Source organism: Cnephaeus nilssonii (genome assembly GCF_951640355.1).
Source record: "Cnephaeus nilssonii genome assembly, chromosome: 3".
In the NCBI taxonomy this organism is placed as follows: Eukaryota; Metazoa; Chordata; class Mammalia; order Chiroptera; family Vespertilionidae; genus Cnephaeus; species Cnephaeus nilssonii.
The window spans coordinates 41,123,289-41,145,462 of NC_137074.1; the positions used below are offsets into that span (position 1 = coordinate 41,123,289).

Below are 22,174 nucleotides of genomic sequence, written 5' to 3' on the forward strand. Positions count from 1 at the left end.
ATAAAGTATTAATTACAATGGGCTTCTAGAGTTTTTAAATAGAAAATGCAAGCAAACTGCTGACTAAATTATAAATATAAAAACCAGTGTTATTTTCAGTATAATTGAAACTAAGATTTCTTTCTGGCACTGTGCTCTCAGTTTTCATCTAAAACATTAGCACTCAGTTACAGCATCAATATTATTTTAAAAAATAGTAAATTATTTGTTGGTGTTCACAGGTATAGGTAAAGTGTAACGTTAGACAGCTTTGTAATTTTAATCAGCAAGTGAGTGATAAAGCAAAACAGAAAGGGGAACATCATAGTTTTTCAATTTTATTATGTTTATGTACATTGCATAGCACACGATTATAAACAGAAAAAGGCTATTGGAAGACTTGCTGTCACACTTTCCCCTTAAGTTTTTCTCCAAGATGAGAAAATGACAACCTGAGAAAGCAAAAGCTATAGAGAAAAATCTCTAAGTAACTTAGCATCACAATGAACTAAACAGATAGGCATAAAACAGAAGCAGGTTCCATCCCTTTAAATATGTAAATAGGAAAGATCAGAAACCACAGCAGTTAGGAATAAAAGGAAAGCAGACAGAACTGAATGTCTTTATGGCACAGTGTTTCAAACCACAGACTGCAGCCATATTCCTTATAACCTTTTATCCTCTGTGATTTCAAGATTCTGAACTCTTTCGGGTTACTGCTTCAGAAAAAAAAAATCTTCCTTTTCCTTGAATTGTGGAAACATAAGCACTCTTTCCAGAAGTTTCTAAATCCACTACAGTTTTCCTGACACCCACTAACACTTACTAGCCTGATGTGCCTGGTTTTCATTAGCTCCCAAGGCTATAGAGGCCCAGAAGAGTCTTTTGGCTCAATTAAAACCACCAATCAACCCCAAGGAAATTGAAAAAGAAGCATATTGTCCACAGACATTCTGAAAAAAAAAATTATCAAAATAACCAAGATTTTAGCATCACAATATGAAAAAAACAATTTAGATTCAGGATATATATATAAAGAACCAAGAATCCCACAGAGATTGACTATTCATATGACTTAAGAAGGCTGAGATACAATCTATTGTTTTCAATAAAGAGAAAAACATGCTAAGCTATTATTAATAATATTTGAAATAATATGCTTTGTGGAACTCTGGTTTAGGCCAGTGCTTCTCACACTATTAAAATAAAAGGACAGTGTGGACTAAAAACTTTTGTAAAACCAGTAGATATGTCACAGCAATGCCAAATTGCTTTACTTTTTAAAAAAAATGTTTATTTTTTATTGATTTCAGAGATGAAGGGAGAGCGAGAGAGATAGAAACACCACTGATGAGAGAGAATCATTGATTGGCTGCCTCCTGCACGCCCCCTCTTGGGGACAGAGCCTGAAAGCAGGGCATGTGCTCTGACTGGGAATCGAATCGGGACCTCCTGGTTCATAGGTCGATGCTCAAACACTGAGCCACACTGGCCGACGCCAAATCACTTTAAAAATTTCTAATCATGTACTGTGACTTGTCTTGTACTTATCCCACTGTGGGCCAGCAACAGTGTTTAAGTCAACACTTGCACGTGGACCCTTCTGTGGGTCTATACTAGTGGTCGGCAAACCGCAGCTCGCGAGCCGACCGCGGTTTGCCGCTCTGTTGACTAATGAGTTTGCCGACCACTGGACTAGACTAAATGTTACTGTGTAGTTGGAAGCTGTGAGGATTAGGCAATTGTGGCATATTGTGTGCAAAGAAGTAAAGGGTAGTATTATGACAGTGGTTGGCAAACTCATTAGTCAACAGAGCGGCAAACCATGGCTCGCGAGCCGCGGTTTGCCGACCACTGGTCTAGACCATTCCCTTGGCTCAGTGATGGGCAACCTTTTGAGCTTGGTGTGTCAAACTTCGCCAAAAAACTGAGCATAACTCGGGTAGTGTGTCACTTCGAGGAAAAAACTAACTCCAAAACTCTAGTCACAAATGTTTCATCCTCAGGAGCAGCAAATGTTTCATCCTCGGCATGCGGCCGCGTGTCATCAGAAATGGCTACGCGTGTCAGTGCTGACACGTCATAGGTTCGCCATCACTGCCTTGGCTCTTCCTTCTGGCTGCCGGCCAGGGCCTTCCTTCCCAACTCGGTGTTAGCTCATTTCATCTTGGCTGGCATCTGTCCTGCCTCTAAAATCTAATGACAGCCTGGCCCAGAATGATGTGGCCCTAGGTAGAGTACCAGGTTTTGGTTTTGAGACAATGTGGTCACCAGCCATTGTCAATAGCAGCAGCTCACCTGTTGGCTGCCCCATGACTAAAGGGAAATGATGGTAATGAACAGATTGGGAATCCGTGTCCATAAAGTGACAATAATGTCATAGCATGAAATGCAGTGTCACCTTTAACCTCCCATTTTCCTGTTCCCATCACAACCAGTAAGAACTGAACCCTTATCCAAAAAGACACCTTTCTTTAGGAGGCCAGAAGGTAACGCAGTTTCAAGACTGATATTTCATAGAAAAATCATTCCCACCTTAAGCTGCCATTCCACCAGGTCAGTTCCTGTGATCATCTCAGTAACAGGATGTTCCACTTGCAGCCTTGTATTCATCTCCATGAAGTAGAAATCATGCTTTGAGTCCATAATAAACTCCACAGTTCCTAAAAGTAAAATACAATGATCACATTTCAATAGCATGTAATTAAAATGTAATAGCAAATTAAAATGATGTATCAGTTTTACCACTGTGTTCATTCAATGGTACTTGGTATTTCATGAAGAAAAAAAAAATCTCACATGTTGTAGCAGCAAATGACTCTCAGTCAAAATAGGGAGCCACATGAAATTTTGCAACAGAAAAATGTATTTGGGGTTTTGAGCAAATAGTTAAGCCCAAGATATGAAGCAGTGAGAACATGACTGCCATGTGTTATTGCGTCAGTTCACCCAAATCCTGGGAACTGTACCCTGTGACATCCCATCTCACTTTAACCCTCTGCAGAAAAATACAATCTTTTTTCCACAGTTTTGGGCTCTTGGAAATTTCCTTTAAAAGTCCTTTTGCTGGTGACGCATTGACAGATTGCTTAGCAACTAAATCTTATGTTAATAATGTATTACCTATTGGTATTTTATTAGGCACTACAAAACTTCCCCAGCTTTATCTATATATATAAAAGGCTAATATGCAAAGTGTCCCCTCGGAGAAACCAAGATGGCGGCATAGGTAAACACCTGAACTTGCTGTCTCCTACAACCACTTCAAAACTACAACTAAAAGACAAAACGGACATCATCCAGAACCACAGGAAGGCTGGCTGAGTAGAAATTCTACAACTAGAAGGAAAGAGAAAAACACACTGAGACTCAGAGGAGCTGCAGAAGTAAAATGCAGAGGCGCGCGCGGAAAGGGCTGGCAACTGAGTACGTGGCTGGCTTTTTCAATCAGGAGGGAGACACAAGGTCCCAACTGCTCTGAACTCCAGTTCTGAGAGAGACTCTGGGGACCCAGACTCATATGGGGAGAAACTGAACTGTCTGGCAGCGGGCGGAATGTGAGGGCGACTTTCTCTCAGAGGTGCTTGCAGTGATTACCGAGGGACACTGAGACCCAGGAACCTCTTAGGGCAGGGCATTGCTGTTTGCTCCGTCCTGAGACTCCGTCCCATCCAAGCTGTACACAGAGGCTTTTGCATATGAATGGTCTGGTCTTTTGAAATCTAAACTTACCTAACAAACTGCAGCTGAGTCAGAGAGACCCAGAACATCCAAAAGAAGGCCCAAGGCCGCACAGCAGCTTGCACTGCTTCACAGCTGGGCCTCATTTGGGCACCTCCAAAACCCAAACAAAGAGGAATCTGCAGATCTCTCCATAGCTCCTGCTGGGTGGCCTCAGGCAGAGGCTAAATTAGCACCGCCTTAGAGATCCAAGAGCCAGTGTACCCAGTGGTCAGAGTAGGACCATCCAGAATACAACTCCTCAGATCCATAAGGGACACACTCAAGGGGCAGACTCAGTGAGCACCAAAACCCCACTGAAGCAAGTCTTGCCTCATAAGGGTGTCTCCAGCACAGAAGTTCTCCCAGCATAGACACAGCTGATCCTCACAGCCAATTGGCCTGGAGGTCAATTCCTCCCAGTGATACCAACAACAATCAAGGCTTAACTATAACAAGACTATGCACACAGCCCACAAAGGGGTGCTCCAAGAGTGTCCACCTCAGGTAACTGAGGAGGCTGAGCCACTGGGCCCTATAGGACACCTAGCACACAAAACCACTCTATCAACTCAGAGAAGCAGTGAAAATGTGGAGACAAAGAAACAGGTCACAAATGAAAGAAATGGAGGAAAGCAAACTACAGGATAGAGAGTTCAAAACTACGGTTATAAGGTTTTTCAAGAATTTTCTAGAAAAGGCCGATAAATTTAGTGAGACCCTCGAGGATATGAAAAAGGACCAACTAGAAATTAAGCATACACTGACTGAAATAAAAAATAATATACAGAGACCCAACAGCAGACCAGAGGATCGCAAGAATCAAGTCAAAGATTTGAAATACAAAGAAGAAAAAATCACCCAACCGGAAAAGCAAAAAGAAAAAAGAATCCAAAAATATGAAGATAGTGTAAGGAGCCTCTGGGACAACTTCAAGCATACCAACATCCAAATTATGGGGATACCAGAAGAATAGAAAGAGCAAGATACTGAAAACCTATTTGAAGAAATAATGACAAAAAACTTCCCCCACCTGGTGAAAGAAATAGACTTACAAGTCCAGGAAGTGCACAGAACCCCAAACAAAAGGAATCCAAAGAGGACCACACCAAGCAAGACACATCATAATTAAAATGCCAAGAGCAAAAGACAAAGAGAGAATCTTACAAGCTGCAAGAGAAAAACAGTTAGTTACCTACAAGGGAGCACCCATACGACTGTCAGCTGATTTCTCAACAGAAACTATGCAGGCCAGACGGGAGTGGCAAGAAATATTCAAAGTGATGAATAGCAAGTACCTACAACCAAGATTACTCTACCCAGCAAAGCTATCATTCAGAATTGAAGGTCAGATAATGAGCTTCACAGATAAGAAAAAGCTAAAGGAGTTCATCACCGCCAAACCAGTATTATATGAAATGCTGAAAGGTATTCTTTAAGAAGAGGAAGAAGAAGAAAAAGGTAAAGATAAAAATTATGAACAACAAATACATATCTATCAACAAGTGAATCTAAAAATCAAGTGAATAAAAAATCTGATGAACAGAATAATCTGGTGAATAGAATCAGAGGCATAGAAAGGGAGTGGACTGACAATCCTTGGGAGGAAAGGGGTGTGGGGGTTGCGGGAAGAGACTGGACAAAAATCATACACCTATGGATGAGGACAGTGGGGGGGGGTAAAGGTAGAGGGTGGGGTGGGAACCGAGTGGAGGGGAGCTATGGGGGGAAAAAAGAGGAACAACTGTAACAATCTGAACAATAAAGATTTAATAAAAAAAATAAAATAAAAAAACAAAGTGTCCCCTCGGGAGTTTGACCAGGAGACCAGGAGTTCGATCACTTGCTATGACGTACACTGACCACTAGGGGGCGGCGCAGAACAAAGGAAGGCCCAGCCAGCAGCCAGAAGGCCCCCATCAGCCCTGATCGCCAGCCAGGCCTAGGGACCCTACTCGTGCATGAAATTTGTGCACCAGGCCTTCAGTTAAAGTATAAAAATTCATCCACTTTGCCTGGCTGGTGTGCCTCAGTGGTTGAGCGCTGACCCAGGAACCAAGAGGTCATGGTTTGATTTCTAGTCAAGGCACATGCCCAGGTTGCAGGCTCAATCCGCAGTTGGGGGTGTGCAGGAGGCAGCCGATCGATGATTCTCTCTTATCAGTGATGTTTCTATCTCTCTCTCCCTCTCCCTCTCCCTTCCGCTCTGAAATCAATAAAAAAATATTTTTTAATTATCTTAAAAAGAATGAACCCTAATGTGAACTATGTTCTCTGAGTGGTAATAATGTGTCAGTGTAAGTTTACTGATCAGAACAAATGTACCACTCTGATGTGGAATGTTGATGGGGGGAAGGTTGTGTGCGTGTGGGGACAGGGAGTATATGGGAAAATCTCTGTACTTTCTGCTCAATTTTGCTGTGAAACTAAAACTGCTGTAAAAAAAAAACTTTATTAATTTAAAAAATCAATTTTGTAATTTTAATTTAAAATAAGACAGAAAATATCGAATAGCATTATACATATTAGGATAACCATTATTTAGTAAAAGCCTTTTTTCAAACATATATGAATATAAGCATAAACACACACACACACACACACACACACACACACACACACACACATATATATATATATGGGGTCTCAATATAAAATATGGGTGTGTGGTTTTTTTTTTTCTTGTGGATCTGGTCAAAAAGGTTTGAAAGCCAGTGATATAAAAGCTCTATGTTTCTTTTGCCTCTAAAGTATACATAAACTATTACTTCTCCTCTTTTAGGAACAAATCTTAGCATACCTGCTCCGACATAATTTACAGCTTTAGCAGCTCGGACGGCAGCTTCCCCAAGCTTTTTTCTTACTTCAGGTTTAATACCGGGCTACGAACAAATATTTAAATAAATTCCCATTAGTACTTTGTCCCACTAGAAATTCCCACTAAGATCCAATATTACATCTTCATGGAGCAAATATTACATTCAAGAGATAATAAAGATAAAAAGCTAACTGTCACAATGCCAAAGTTTAATGGTTCTGCTAGTAATTTCTATGTCTTGCAGATATTTCTCAGCATAGTGATATATCTGTGTCCCTTGTTCCTACATAACTGTTATAACGATATGTCTACTTAAAATTAAATGTATCAATATAAACACTTTTGAACAGTCCCTATTTTAAGATGATAAAGCAATCTGGATCAGGTGTGCAATAATTATCTTGGAATACAGTAAACCTTGAGATTCCAAGTTAATAAAAACGGTTCAAAAAAAGAAATGTATGTCAATAAATAGGCAAAGCTTTTAACATTTTAAAAACTGAGCTCTACAGATATATATTTAAACAGTCACTGTTTCAAAATAAGGCTTTACTGAAATTGTTGTTGTTGACATTTACTTCAAAAGGCATAATATACTCTACAACAGAAATTAAAATTTTAATATGCGAATAACAAACTGATTACCAGAAATCTCAGATCCCTGAGCTGATAAAACTACATACTGATAAAAACATGCATGTTTAGTCTCCCCTTATCCATGGGGATATGTGCCAAGATCTCCAGTGGAGCCCTGGCCGGTGTGGCTCAGTTGGTTGGAGCGTCGTCCTATACACTGAAAGGTGGCAGGTTTGATTCCTGGTCAAGGCACATAACTGGGCTGTGGGTTTGATCCCCAGTTGGGGCACCTGCAGGAGGCAACCAATCGATGTTTCTCTTCCTCTCTAAAATCAATAAAGGACTTAAAAATATATATATATCTTCAGTGGATCCCTGAAACCACAGATAGTACCAACCCCTATGTATGTTTTTCCTATACCTACAGACCTTTTAACTTAAAGGAAGCAATTACAGCTTCTCTTTGACATATCCAAATTGTCAGCATCACTACTCTTGCACTTTGGAGCTATTATTAAGTAAAATAAGGGTTACTTGAACATAAGTATGTAATGTGATAGTCAATCTGATAACCAAGACAAATACCAAGTGACTAACAGGCGGGTTAGCCTATACAATGTGGATACACTGGACAAAGAGTGATGCACATCCCGGGTGGGATGGCATAAGATTTCATCACACTACTCAGGACGGTGTGATATTTAAAACTTACAATTTTCAGGAATTTTATTATATTTTTGGAATTTCTGACTTAATATTTTCAAACCACAATTGACCATGGGTAACTGAAGCTCTAGATAAGGAGGGACTATTGTATATAACCTTGAACAAGAAAAGAAGCCTGTGGCAGTAGCAGGCTCCAAAGAAATGTAAATCCAAAAATAAGTAAAACCACGCCTGGATGGGGTGGCTCAGTGGTTGAGCATCGACCCAGGAACCAAGAGGTCACTGGTTTGATTCCCAGTGAGGGCACAAGCCTGGGTTGCAGGCTCCATCCCCAGTAGGGGGCGTGCAGGAGGCAGTCAATTGATGATGCTTCTCTCTCATGGATGTTCCTATCTCTCTATCCCTCTCCCTTCCTCGCTCTCTACAAATCAATAAAAACATTTAAAAAACAGACAAACCAGGAGTAGGCCTTGGACCCAGAGAACAACCTAAGCCAGTCAAAATTTGTCCAATAAGAGCAAATCTCTCTCCTCAACAATACAGCAGGAAGATGACTGATATATTTCAGGTAACCTTAAACAGCAGTTAAAACAAGTCTTCTGCATAGAAAATACATTCTAACTAGACCAGTGGTCGGCAAACTCATTAGTCAACAGAGCCAAATATCAACAGTACAACGATTGAAATTTCTTTTGAGAGCCAAATATTTTAAACTTATACTTCTTCTAACACCACTTCTTCAAAATAGACTCGCCCAGGCCGTGGTATTTTGTGGAAGAGCCACACTCAAGGGGCCAAAGAGCCTCATGTGGCTTGCGAGCCGCAGTTTGTCGACCACAGAACTAGACCATTTCATTCCTTTAAACATTTGGTTAATTACAATTTAAAATCTGCATGGAAACAAGATATAGCTGCTCACTCTAAGTCAGTACCTTAGGTCAGAGGAGAATATCCTAAAAACTATTCAGATGGAATACAGCCCTGTTGTGTCCTGTGTGGTAGCCCCAGAACTTCAACCCCTCATCCCCACACTGCCGGGGTGGGGGTGGGGGGTGGTGTGTAAGTGGGGGGACCTTATCCTTACTAGTATACTACTACTTGGAAGCAGCTGTCCAGCAGGACTTTGGGGGAGACACTAGCTTCACAGATTTCTGATATGAAAATCAGAGTGACTAGTGTTTCCATTATAGAGAAGATTACAAACTTCTTTACAAGGTCCTTACCCCGGGGGCTTCCTCAATGATCTTCTGATGCCTCCTCTGGACACTACAGTCTCTCTCAAACAAGTACACAGCGTTGCCATGGTGATCACCAAACACCTGGACTTCTACATGCCTATTTAAAAGCAAACACTCATGTTAATATACTTTCCTAAGGATGACAAATATCACATTCCATAAGCCAGACTATTGTCCAAGGTGACCAGGATTCCTCTATTTTTATTTTACACATGATGGGATATTTTGACCTCAAAACAGAGAATATGAATTTAGAAACAGAACTACAGTAAACCTTATAAACACCCAATGAAAAACATTCCATTTATTGGATGAGCATTAAAGAAAAAATATATATGAAATAACTGGGAAATAAGAAAAGACAGAAAACACAAGAGACTATATAGGGTGTCCTAGAAAAATGTATACACACTTTAAGAGCTGATAGCTCAATTTTGAAAGTGAAATGTACTTAAATAAACACTGCCTTTATAATTATACAAGGTGTGTGTATACATTTTTTGGGGGACACCCTATATTTATGACCTCAGAGTGGGGCAAGGTACAAAAAGTACAAACTGTTAAGGCAAATACTGGTAAAGCTGACTATTTAATAATTATAAGTTATACTCTTATTTCATATATCTTCAAAAAGCCAATGAAAACTTTTTTATGATCAGGATATTTTTTAAAAATCAACTCCTATAGTCTGATTTTTTAAACTATGACATATTGAAAATTTAAATGTTAAGAAATAAATTAACATGGCTCATTAGTTTTTAAGACTATACTAACATTAAATCATAAAAAAACAAAAAGGCACTTAAATGTTGAGTATAAAAATAGCAAAATGACGAGAAATCATATTGAGAGTAAACGCACATAACACTTATGAAAACAAGGCTAACACAGACCATCTGGTGAATATAAGAAAGCATTCTTCTCAGTAGGCTTATTGTGATATGTTCACACTGTAGTTCACCTCACATATTCACCACCATAATACAGAAATGAGGGTTCAGCAAATGTTTTCCCCATTGACTAGTTAAAACAAAAACTGTCAAACCTAGGAAAACATTTAAAGAAACCTGGAAGTCAGAGGGAAGTGGAGAGGAGGGCATGGAGAGATTAACCAAAAAACTTATATGCATACTAGAGGCCCGGGGCACAAAATTCGTGCACTCAGTGGCAAGGGAGGTCCCTCAGCCTGCCTATGCCCTCTCACAGTCTGGGAGCCCCGTAATTGATAGCCCCAAAGAGGTAGGCCCCGCCCATCTGGCTGGGACTCCACAATGGATCGCCCCACAGAAGGAAGCCCTGCCCACCCGCGGTGGCTCTGTGGCCTGGGCCTCCCTCTTTAGGGCAATCCTGGAGCCCCCTATTGATCAATTGCCCCACTGGCCGGTGGCCTGGGCCTCCCTCTGTAGGGCTATCATGGGGTGATGGCCAGGCCCTAACCAATTGCATCACACCTGCCTTGGATGGCCTGGCGCCATTGGGTGTCGTAGCATGGTTGTCTGGAAGGTTTTGTTCTGCTGTTCGGTCATTCAGTCGATTTGCATATTATGCTTTTATTATTATAGACTAGAGGCCCAGTGCATGATTGAATCATGCATATGTAGGGTCCCCTACACACTTTCGCTTTTCGCGGTGGAGCCTGGTGCCGGAGCAGACAGGCACCCAGCTCCCACGCTTTTGATGGTCCGCGGCTGCTGAGGGGGGCTACCCTGCTGTTGAGAGGCGCAGGGGGCGGGACTCCCACCCCCTGTGCCTCTCAACGGCTGCTGAGGGGGGCTGCCGCGGACACCTGGCTACCCTGCCATTGAGAGGCACAGCTGGGTGTCCGCGGCAGGCCCCCTCAGCGGCCGAGGATCTGGCCGTTGAGAGGCACAGGGGGCAGGAGTCCCGCCCCCTGCACCTCTCAACAGCAGGGTAGCCCCCCTCAGTGGCAGCGGATCTGTGCCTCTCAATGGCCGGATAGGCCACCCCGAGTCCCGCCCCCCAGCCTCCCGCTGCCCAATCGTGGGCGTAGCGGAGTGATGGTAATTTACATGTTACTCTATTATTAGATAGGATATGCATGCCCAGGGACACAAACAATAGAGCTGTGAAGGCCTTGGGGGGGGGGTGTGAAGAGGGGCAATAGGGGGAAAGGGAGAGATATCTGTAATACTCTCAACAATAAAGATAAATAATAAAACAAACAAACAAACAAACCAGGAAGTCAGTTCTGGCCAGTGTGGCTCAGTTTTAATTCCCAGTGAGGGCACATGCCCAGGTTACAGGCTGGATCCCCGTAAGGAGTGTGCAGGAGGCACCCAATTGATGCTTCACTCTAACACCCATGTTTCTCTCCCTCTTCCTTTCTTACTCTCTAAAAAAAAAAAAAAATCATTAAAAAATCTTTAAAAAAACAAAAAAAGCACACAAAAAACAGGAAGTCTCATAATATCCTATTCAGCAGTGGCTCAGAGCTGTTCCTTTCTGTTCATTCCATAAAATACTTCATTAAACCACTTGGAAAAATTAATTTTCTTTTTTTTTAAAATATATTTTATTGATTCTTTACAGAGAGGAAGGGAGAGGGATAGAGAGCCAGAAACATCGATGAGAGAAAAACATCGACCAGCTGCCTTCTGCACACCCCCTACCGGGGATGTGCCCGCAACCAATGTACATGCCCTTGACCAGAATCGAACCTGGGACCTTTCAGTCCGCAGACCGACGCTCTATTCATTGAGCCAAACTGGTTTCGGCGAAAAATTAATTTTCTTGATTTATCAGTTCCACTGGATGGCCCATTTGGAAATCTTCCTACCTGTCCAACACAACAGAAGTAGATTTCTTCCTTTTGGATTTGCCTTCTTGACCTTTCCTCCTCTTTTTATTTATTCTTAAGCTAACATCGCCAAATACACTCTTCTTCTTATTTTGAACAAATTGTCAACTGTGAAGTCCTTGTCTAATATTCTTCCTTTATTAGATCTCAGTTTCTAACCTGTATCATTTTCCTTCTCTTTGAAGAACTTCTGTTATCATTACTTGCAAGGCAAGTCTACTGGTGACAAATTCCCTCAAATTTTGTCTGAGGACATGTTTATTCCTCCTGCATGTCTGAGGATAATTTCATTGCATATAGATTTCTACATTTTATATATATTCCACTCCTCTTGATTCTTGCTTGCATGGTTTCTGTGAGATGTCTGATGTACTACAGGAAGTTTTTGCCCCTCTGGCTTTTTCCAAGATGTCCTATTTGTGTTTGTTTTCTTATGTTTGAATATAACTTTAAAATTTCTTTGACAGTTATCCTCTTTGATGTCCTCTGAGCTTCCTGGTTCTGTAGTGTGGTGTCTGTCATTAATTTTGGGAACATTTTGGCCATTATTACTTTGAAATAGTTCTCCCACTCCTTTATTTCTTCTTGTATTCAAATAAGCACATGTTACCTGGTACACCATTAAAAATTGTCCTGCAGTTCTTAGATAGTTCAGTTATATTGTATTTGTTTGTTTTCATTCTCACTTCTCTTTGTATTTGTTTGGGAAGTTTCCATTGACATATGTTCAAGGTCACTGATTCTTTCTCCAGTTGTGTCTAATTTACTGATTAGTCCATCAAATGCATTCTTCCTTTGTTATGATGTTTTTTATTTCTAGCATTTTCATTTGATTTTTTTTCTTAAATTTCCATCTCTTTGTTTACATTACCCTCTGTTCTTGCATTTTTTTTTACTTGCTCCATTAGAGCATTTACATATTAACCACTTACTTTAAATTCCATAGATAATCCCCAAATCTGTGTCACATCTCAGTCTAGTTCTGATACTTGCCTTGTCACTCCAATTTGTGCTTTTTTATAATTTTTTTTTAACCTTTAAGGCTTGGAATTTTTTTTTTTTTAAATCCAGATGTGATGGCCCTGGCTTGTGTGGCTCAATTGGTGGAAGCACTGTACAATACACACCAAAAGGTGGTGTGTTTGACTCCTGGTCAGGACACATATCCAGGGTGTAGTTCCATCCCTGGTCAGGATGCATGCGGGAGGCAACCAAAGAATGTTTCTCTCTCATATCGATGTTTCTCTCTCTCTCCCCTCCTCTCTTTAAAAATCAATGAAAATAAATAGACAAAAAAAGGAAGGAAGGAAGGAAGAAAGGGAGGGAGGGGAGGAGGGAGGGAGGGAGGGAGGGAGGGAGGGAGGGAACCAGATGTGATGTATCCCATACCAGGAACTGAGGTAAACAAGCCTTGAATGTTTAATGTTAATCCGGTTTGGAGGCATGTTGTGTTTCATGTTTGCAGCACCTGTGGGTGCCAGAGGCTTCCCTTTCCTCCAATATCCTTGGTTTCCTTTTGTTTCTCCTGTTGCCTTTGGGCTTCAACAAGAACTGCTTTCTGGACAGAGTCTGTGTCCTGCACTTCTTTCAGCTGGAACCCACTGTTATTATACAGGAGCCCTGGTGACATGGTAGGGTGTAGGGCAGGGAAAACACTATGATCTTATGATTAAATCTCAGTGGTTTAGTTGACCTCTGTGCTTCAGAAGTGTTTTCCTAATACTATTCACACTTTGGTACAACGGGCAGGTTAGAGGTTAGACTTGGCTAGCTGCCCTTCCCCCAGGACAGAAAAGGTTCTGGCACAGCTTCCCTGGGAGTGCTGGCCTTGGTTTCTGAGAACAGACTGCTCTGGGCCTATTTCAGAAGGTTACTTTTCTACCCCCCAACCCCCACATTTTAAGAGATTGCTTAGATTTTCACTGTGAGAACTTGGTGGGATTCCTGGCAATAAAACTAATGAAAAGTTGGGAGGCCCCCCTAACACTGGGGGGCTTAAAGATTTTCTCACTATCAAGCTAGTCCACAATCAATCTCCAGTCATTTGTCAAAATTCCCATTTCAGTGTTCCTGTAAGTTTATGGCTCCAGCGGCTTCTGCTCCTGGCAGGCGGATCCGGGCTGTGCTTCGCTGTGTTCACGTGCCTGCCCAGACTTCGGGTGGTGGCTTCCCTGTGCCCTCAGTTCTCTTGTGGGTCTAGATCAGTGGTCGGCAAACCGCGGCTTGCGAGCCACATGCGTCTCTTTGGCCCCTTGAGTGTGGCTCTTCCACAAAATACCACGTGCGGGCGCGCACGTACAGTGCGATGGAAACTTCGTGGCCCATGCGCAGAAGTCGGTTTTCGGCCTGGGCGAGTCTATTTTGAAGAAGTGGCGTTAGAACACTCAAGGGGCCAAAGAGCCGCATGTGGCTCGCGAGCCGCGGTTTGCCGACCGCTGGTCTAAGTCACTGACTTTCATTCTGTCCAGCTTTTTACTTGCTCTTCAGATGTAACAACTTCCAAGCTCTTTCCATGCTGGAGCTGAACAACCTGATTTTCAAATTACAATGATAAAATTCTACTTTCTACGGGCCCTCCCTTATCTTTCAGCTGCTCCAGAGAGGACGGCACTGTAGCAGGGGCTCCAGGTTCGGAAAGGAACATGCTGGGGCCAAACCAAGAGCAGAACACAACACAGTTTTTATTCTGAGGTCTCAAAACTTCGACACAGTTTTCCTTTGGCTACGTACAAAGGAAGATCACGGAGGATCTGTGTTTTCTGTTTTGGTTCTGTAATCATCAAGTCTCTGGTGCCATTTCCCTTTTGCTGACTGACCTTTTCTGCTGCCTGACCTAACTTAGAGGATCCGGAGCACTATCTCAGAACCAATCCTAGCCGCTCCAATCAGCCACTGGGGGTCTGGCTGTAGTTCCATCCCTGGCCAGGATGCGTGCGGGATACTGGTAGGTGGATACAGCTGGATTCTATTAGAAATGCCTTGATATTTTCTAAAAGTTCTAAAGTTTTTAATTTCCCAGTTACATTTTAAAGTCACACAGATTATTTATTGACTCTGAAGTGAAGATGGAACCTGGTTTCTTTTATTACCCTCCAAATAGTACACTTTGAAGACTATTTTCTGTCCCAGCCTTTCAGATAAACACAATAACTGATCAGATCTAGAAAACATCTTGTATGTACTTTCCTCAGTTACCAGCACCATCTTGACAATTTTCTCAGACTCCATTAATTCAACAGGTAACTATTGAGCAGGACAGAACATAGTGTATTCAGTACAATTATCATGATATCAAAATATTATTACTAGAAAATACGGCACAGAAATACATAGAAATATTACTACACTTAGAGAATGAGATTATGAGTGACTTTGTTTTCCAACTCCTGTATTTTCCAAAAAAAAAACAAAACTGTAATGTATTCACATTACTTCTATATTTAAAAAAATATTATTGATGCCTATCATGAAGGAAGTAATATGCCAGGTAGTAATATATAGGGGGAAATGAAAAATAAATATACTAGCAGGTCCTTGATTCCCAGGAGTTTCCCAGCTATTGGAGGAATAAATTACAATGTGAGGTAATATGTAGCTAACGTTTCACAAGGAAAGAATGTACAGCTTCAAACGCTGTTGGAGCAGGGAGTCACAGTCACCGAAATAGCTAGCTGATGTGTCCACAACAATCTAACTCAAGAGTACGCCACGCGAGAGTCGGCCTGTTCTTTTGCAAAGATCCGGTGGGAGGGAGCCTGGTTTATCTTAGAGTCTCTGTCTTTTCCTGGCTTCCCACCGGCAGGCGGCATGTGTTATGCGCTCCTAATCCACTGGCCGACTTTAAGGTTGACTTTTTTTTATTTTAACAAACTCTAAATGAATTTAATTTGCTGTGCCATGTTCAGGGACAGTTCTAAGCTTGTATGGTCTGAAACAAAAACTATTTTGGGGCCCTCTTTAAAAAGAAGACACAATTAGGTAATGGAACTTGGAAGAGGTTCATGCAAGGGAAGCTTCAGCTCATTACCTTCAAGGTAAATCCCTCTCTAGTCATGGTTCCCAAATGAGTTATTCTTTATCAGGTCACTGGACTTACAGGATAACTATATCTACATCTGTATCTATGTAAATCACCCAAAAGTCTATGAAGCAGGAAGCTTTTATAATCAATCAGTACCTTATGTTAAGCAATAGGCATAAAAAGAAAACTCCAGAAAATAAAAATAAAAATTAGGTATTTACACGGCATTTGTTATTGTGGTACCTGGAGAAGCAGTTTAGTGCAGTGGCTTGGAGTGTGAATTTCAGAGTCAAACTGCCTGGGTTGAAATCCAAGCTCCACTATTTCTTAGCTAGGAGACCTCAGGCAAGTTATCTGATGTGACTATTCTGTTGCTCAGTATCCTCACCTGCAAAATGGGAATACTATCCTCTAAAGGGGTTCTTGCAAGAACTAGATTAGAATTTGGACAGCAAGATTAGTTAGTATATGTAAAATATTTAGGACCCAGCATATGGTGAGTGCAATAAAAGTGTGAACTGTTGGTAACACATCACTTACAATTATAATTCAGTTGGGTAACTATTTCCATTTTCTGAGCATCTCAACTGATGCTTACAGAGTTCTGTAAAATATAGCTTAATTTCTTTTTTGTTTTTGTTTTTAGAAAGGTGACATGGGCACATAGTAACCTGAAGATAGATGAGGTATGATTGTGCTAGTGTGCTCTTGAAACACATTGGTTAATCCTCACCCAAGGATATTTTCCCCCCATTGATTTTTAGAGAGAGTGGAAGGGAAAGGGGGGGGAGAGAAACATAGATGTGAAAGAGACATCAATCGGTTGCCTCCTGCACATGCCCTGATTCGGGCCAGGATCTGGCCTGCAACCTAGGTACATGCCCTTGACCGGGAATCAAACCCTGGCCCTAACTGGTTTGGCTCAGTGGATAGAGCATCAGCCTGCGGAGTCAAGGGTCCCAGGTTCGATTCCAGTCAAGGGCATGTACCTTGGTTGCGGGCACATCCCCAGTGGGGAGTGTGCAGGATGCAGCTGATCGATGTTTCTCTCTCATCGATGTTCCTAACTCTCTATCCCTCTCCCTTCCTCTCTGTAAAAAATCAATAAAATATATTTAAAACAAAAAACAACAACAACAAAAAAAAACCCTGGACCCTTGGGTCTACGGGCTGATACTCTAACCACTGAGCAAAACCAGCCAGGGCAATATAGCTTAATTTCTTACAAGAATTTTTTTTATTTTAAAAAGACCCTAAATTAAATAAAAAAGTAATGGATTGAATGAATTAATGGCATATCAATATCATGGAACCAATATTAAGGTCAACAAAAAGAATGAGATCTATGGGAAGATCTGACATGGAAAGATCTCTGATATAATATTAACACACAATATTATATAAGATTTGATTCACTGTTCTTCTGTATGTATGTTGTATTCTGTTTGTATATGTATAAATGTATCTATTCACATAGAAAATGGCTGGAAGTATGCATACCATACCATTATAGTGGGTACCTCAGGGGTGGGATTGGGGAATTTATGTACTTATGTCTTACTAGAACTTTGTATTTTATATAATGTGTGTGCATTTTTTATAATTTAAAAAATTTGAGTCAGAAAAAAAAGCTATCCCCACCTTGGAGTGTCTACAAACTTCTCAATCAGCATAGCATCATCGTTGAAAGACTTCTTTGCTTCCCTCCGGGCTGATTCCAACTGTTCTTGAAATTCTTTTTCTGATCTAGCGATCCTCATACCCTAAGATGAAAGGTAGATTTGACTACAACATAAATAAAACAAAGGAGAGTAGGCAGAAATGGAAAATATGAGCACGCACAGTCTTACTTTTCCTCCTCCACCACGGACGGCTTTGATCATGACGGGGTAGCCGATCTTCCCAGCATGCTCTCTCAGGCACTGGTCTGTCTGGTCCTCACCGTGATAACCTTCCACAACAGGCACTCCAGCAGCAGCCATTATGGATTTGGATGTACTTTACAATAAAAAAGCCCGAGATACCCAAATTCTATGAAATTTCATACAAGAGAAACAAATACAGCCCAGTCTACAAAATATAATGGAACTTTTTATTTTATGTTTAATTTCTTCTTTTTTATTGAATTTATTGGGGTCATATTAGTTAATAAAATTTTATAGGTTTCAGGCGTATAATTCTATAATACATCATCTGTATTATAATGGAACTTTTCAAAGAAAACACCCCATAGATAAAGAAAGAACTACAGTCTGAGATAATAAATATTAATACAAATATTAAAATATCTGTTGATTACCCTCAATCCAATTTTTCATGTGGTAGCTTATCCTACATTGTTTTTAACCCCCCAAAAGAATTAGCATGTTGATTAGAAATACTAATTAGCTGAGGATTTTCTGTAACTCCCTGGAGTGGCAGATAAACAACTTATGCCTATGACAACAAAAGTGTATTATTAGCTTGTCTATTATAGGTAAAATAAATCATTTCAATTGACCTTATTTAAAAAACATAAACTCATACCTCTTTATACCCATGTCCCTAATTGCAGATGAGGGAGGACCTATAAAAATAATTCCTTCTTGCTTACATAGTTCGGCAAATTCCATGTTTTCTGAAAGAAAACCATACCCAGGATGGATAGCCTAGAAGCGAGAAATGAAAAGACAAATTTACTAGCACTCCACTGGCAAATGGGATGCAGGGGAGGCCTCTCTGTAAGCTGGTGGTACCTACACTACGCTATCAAAGCCTGTTTCCAAACAGACATCTGAAACATTCACACTAAAGTTCTGAAGCCTTACCTGAACCAGAAGAATCTGTATTTCTTTTTATTGTGGTAATATATACATAAGATAAATCTCTATTTTAACCACGTTTAAGTGCACAATTCTGGGCAACCATTACCACCAACCATCTCCAGAACGCTTTCATCACCCCAAACAGAAACTCAGTACCACATTAGACACTAACCCCCCACTCCCTGGTAACTTTCTGTCTTATAAATTTTACTTTCTGTCTCTATGAATTTGTTTATTCTAGGAACCTGATATAAGTGGAATTGTACAAACTTACCCTTTTGTGTCTGGCTTATTTCACAAGGCAGAATGTTTCCCAGGCTCATCCATGTAGTAGCATGTATCAGAATTTCATTCCTTTTTTTAAGGCTGAATAATATTCCCCTGTATGTATATATTCGACATTTTGTTTACCACTCACCTGTTGATGGATGTAGATTGTTTCCACTTTCTGGCTATTATGAATAATGCTGCTATACTAGTACACATTGATGTACCCGTATCTCTTTTGAGTCCCTGCTTTAAATTCTTATAAGTATCAATCTACAAGTGGAATGGATGGATCAGAAGAATCTGTATTTTAATTTATAATAATACTGCTTTTAGGGTAGAATGTCAAGGAGTATACGTAGGAGTAAAGGTAATGGGGATTTCTTGACTCTGCCTTCGTACAGGGCTGGCCTAGAACTGAAACTGTGGAACCCACAAGCTGAGAAGAGCCCACTAGCACAATCACACCCCATCTATCTTCAGGTTACTATGTGCCCATGTCACCTTTCTAAACAGAAAACTAAGAAGCAAACAAAAAGTCATACACTAAAGCCTGTATACACTGAGTGGCCAGATTATTATGATTTCTGAACGCATAATAATCTGGCCACTCATTGTGAATGTGTGTGTGTGTGTGTGTGTGTGTGTGTGTGTGTGTGTGTGTGGTGTATTTTAGAGGCCCGGTGCATGAATTCGTGCATGGGTGGGGTCTGGCCAGCCTGGCCAGGGGGAGGGTACATGGGCGGTTGGCTGGCCTGCCTGCTGGCCAAACTCCTGGTCGAGGGGACAATTTGCATATTAGCCTTTTATTATATAGGTTATACACTGAGTGGCCAGATTATTATGCGTTCAGAGATCATAATAATCTGGCCACTCAGTGTATACTTTAATGAAAGCGGATCACCTCAGACTTTTGCCTAGTTATTTGCAAGTCCCTCAGAGTTTTAACAAATTTATGTATCTGGCTTTCTCGCTCACAAAAGAGGACAATCGGTGACCCAAGAACAGTGTGTTTTCTTAGGGCAAACATGCCAACAGGAAAGAGGGAAGACACAGGAAAGCAAACAGTTGCAGCTCAGGTTATTTAGTGAGGGATGAAGCAACTCGGTCTCCCACTTCAGTAGCCCTCAGGACATCTGCTCTTCTAAAATAATAATTATAACCAATCCTATATAAAGCCTAATATGCAAACCGACTGAACTGTGGAATGACCAGTGGAATGACTGGTCACTATGACATGCACTGACCACCAGGGGGCAGACGCTCAATACAGGAGCTGTCCCCTGGTGGTCAGTGCGCATCCATGGGGGGGGTGGGGGGGTTAGGGGGGGGAGCACTGCTCAGTCAGAAGCCGGGCTCACGGCTGGCAAGCACTGTGGTGGTGGTGGAAGCCTCTCCCGCCTCTGTGGCAACGCTAAGGAGCAGTGAGCTGAGAGGTAAGGAGCAGCGAGCAGGCAGGCAGTAAGGAGCGAGGGGTCTCAGACTGCGAGAGGGTGCAGGTTGGGCTGAGGAACCCCCCACCAAGCACACGAATTTTGTGCACCGGGCCTCTAGTTGAATATAAAAAGAAAGCTCTGCCAAACCTATTTCAAAACAGTTACATTTAAAGGACATTTCAAAATTAAAGCAGTTAGCTTCCAATGTCTGGGAAACTCATGTGAATAGAAAAAAACCATATCTTACTGATGGCAAACAACAAAATGCTAAATATTGAATAAAATGCGAAAAGTCACATTTTGATGTCAGTTTGGAATTTTGTTTCTTTCAAACCAATGCTCAATTTAGACATTTTCTATGGAATGGTCAAATGTTATTTATGCTAAGCAAACTGAAAAAGATCTACACTCTGTCCTCCCTGGTTTGCTAACAGCTTTTTTTTAAACTTATTTTATTTTTTTTATTAGGTATGATTTACATATATAACATTCACCCTTTATAGTTTCATGAATTTAGTAAATTTATACAATTGTGCAACTATTACTACAATCCAGTTTTAGAACACTTCTATCACTCAAAATAGTTCCTGTGTGCCCATGTGCATGACTAATTAATTCTTACTTCTAGAACCAAGCAACTTACTGACCTACTGTCTCTATAGTTTCACTTTTTTTTTTTTTAGAAATTTCCTAGAAATGTAATCATACAGTATACATAGTCTTATGTGTCTGACTTCTTTAACTTAGCATAATTTTTTTGGGGGAACATTTTAAATATATATATATTTTTTATTGATTTCAGAGAGGGAAAGAGAGGGAGAGAGAGATAGAAACATCAACGATGAGAGAGAATCATTGACTGGCTGCTTCCTGCACACCCCCTATTGGGAATGTGCCCTTGACTGGAATCAAACCCAGGACCCTTCAGTCCGCAGGCCGACGCTCTAGCCACTGAGTCAAACTGGCCAGGGCACTTAGTGTAATTTTTTGAGGTTCATCCTTGTTATTGTAGTTTATTGCATCGGTAGTTTATTTCTTTTTATAGAGTTGATTCCACTATGATATGCTACATTTAGTTCATGATTTCATTTGGATTTTTTTCCAATTTGGGGCCATTATGAATAATGCTGTTATGAACATTCATACAAGCCTATTTTTCACTTATCTTGGGTAAATGCTCAGGAGGGCAACTGTTGGGTCAAAATATGGTAAGTATACGTTTAAATTTTTAAGTTTTCTAAAGAAGCTGTCCTATTTTGCATTTCTACCAGCAATATCTGATGGTTTCAAGTTTCTCCAAATTCCTGCCAACATTTATTATCTGTCATTTATATTTATAACATCCTAATGAGTGTGAAATGGTATATAACTGTTTGTTTGTTTTTTTATTTCAGAGAGGAAGGGAGAGGGAGAGAGAGATAGAAACATCAATGATGAGAGAGGATCACTGATCGGCTGCTTCTGCACGCCTCTTACTGGGGATCGAGCCTGCAACTCGGGCATGTGCCCTTGACTGGAATCAAACCTGGGACCCTTCAGTCCACAGGCCAACGCTCTAGCCACTAAGCCAAACTGGCTAGGGCTATAACTGTGGTTTTAATGTCAATTTCCCTAACGACTAATGATATTGAGTATCTTTTATTTGGCTTATTGGCCATTTGTGTATCTTCTTTGGTGATGTGTCTATTCAAATCTTTTGCCCATTTTCTTCAATTGGGTTGTTTGAATTGTAAAGTGTTCCTTAAAAATTCTGGATACCACCCTTTATCAAATATATGTTATGCACATATTTTCTCCCAGTCCATGGCTAATCTTTTAAGTTCTTAATGGT

At 40.9% G+C, this 22,174-nt stretch overlaps 1 protein-coding gene across 1 annotated transcript in view; it reads right to left on the reverse strand.

The window, feature by feature from the left end:
- The window catches only part of MCCC1 (methylcrotonyl-CoA carboxylase subunit 1), a 63,347-nt gene that overhangs the window by 21,510 nt on the left and 19,663 nt on the right, over positions 1–22,174 (reverse strand). The window contains exons 5-10 of the mRNA XM_079766767.1: positions 18,363–18,484; positions 17,687–17,834; positions 17,478–17,599; positions 8,983–9,094; positions 6,500–6,581; positions 2,515–2,642 (exon numbers count right to left, since the gene is read on the reverse strand). Coding sequence (XP_079622893.1) covers positions 2,515–2,642; positions 6,500–6,581; positions 8,983–9,094; positions 17,478–17,599; positions 17,687–17,834; positions 18,363–18,484 — 714 coding nt within the window. The remainder of the gene's footprint in view (positions 1–2,514; positions 2,643–6,499; positions 6,582–8,982; positions 9,095–17,477; positions 17,600–17,686; positions 17,835–18,362; positions 18,485–22,174) is intronic.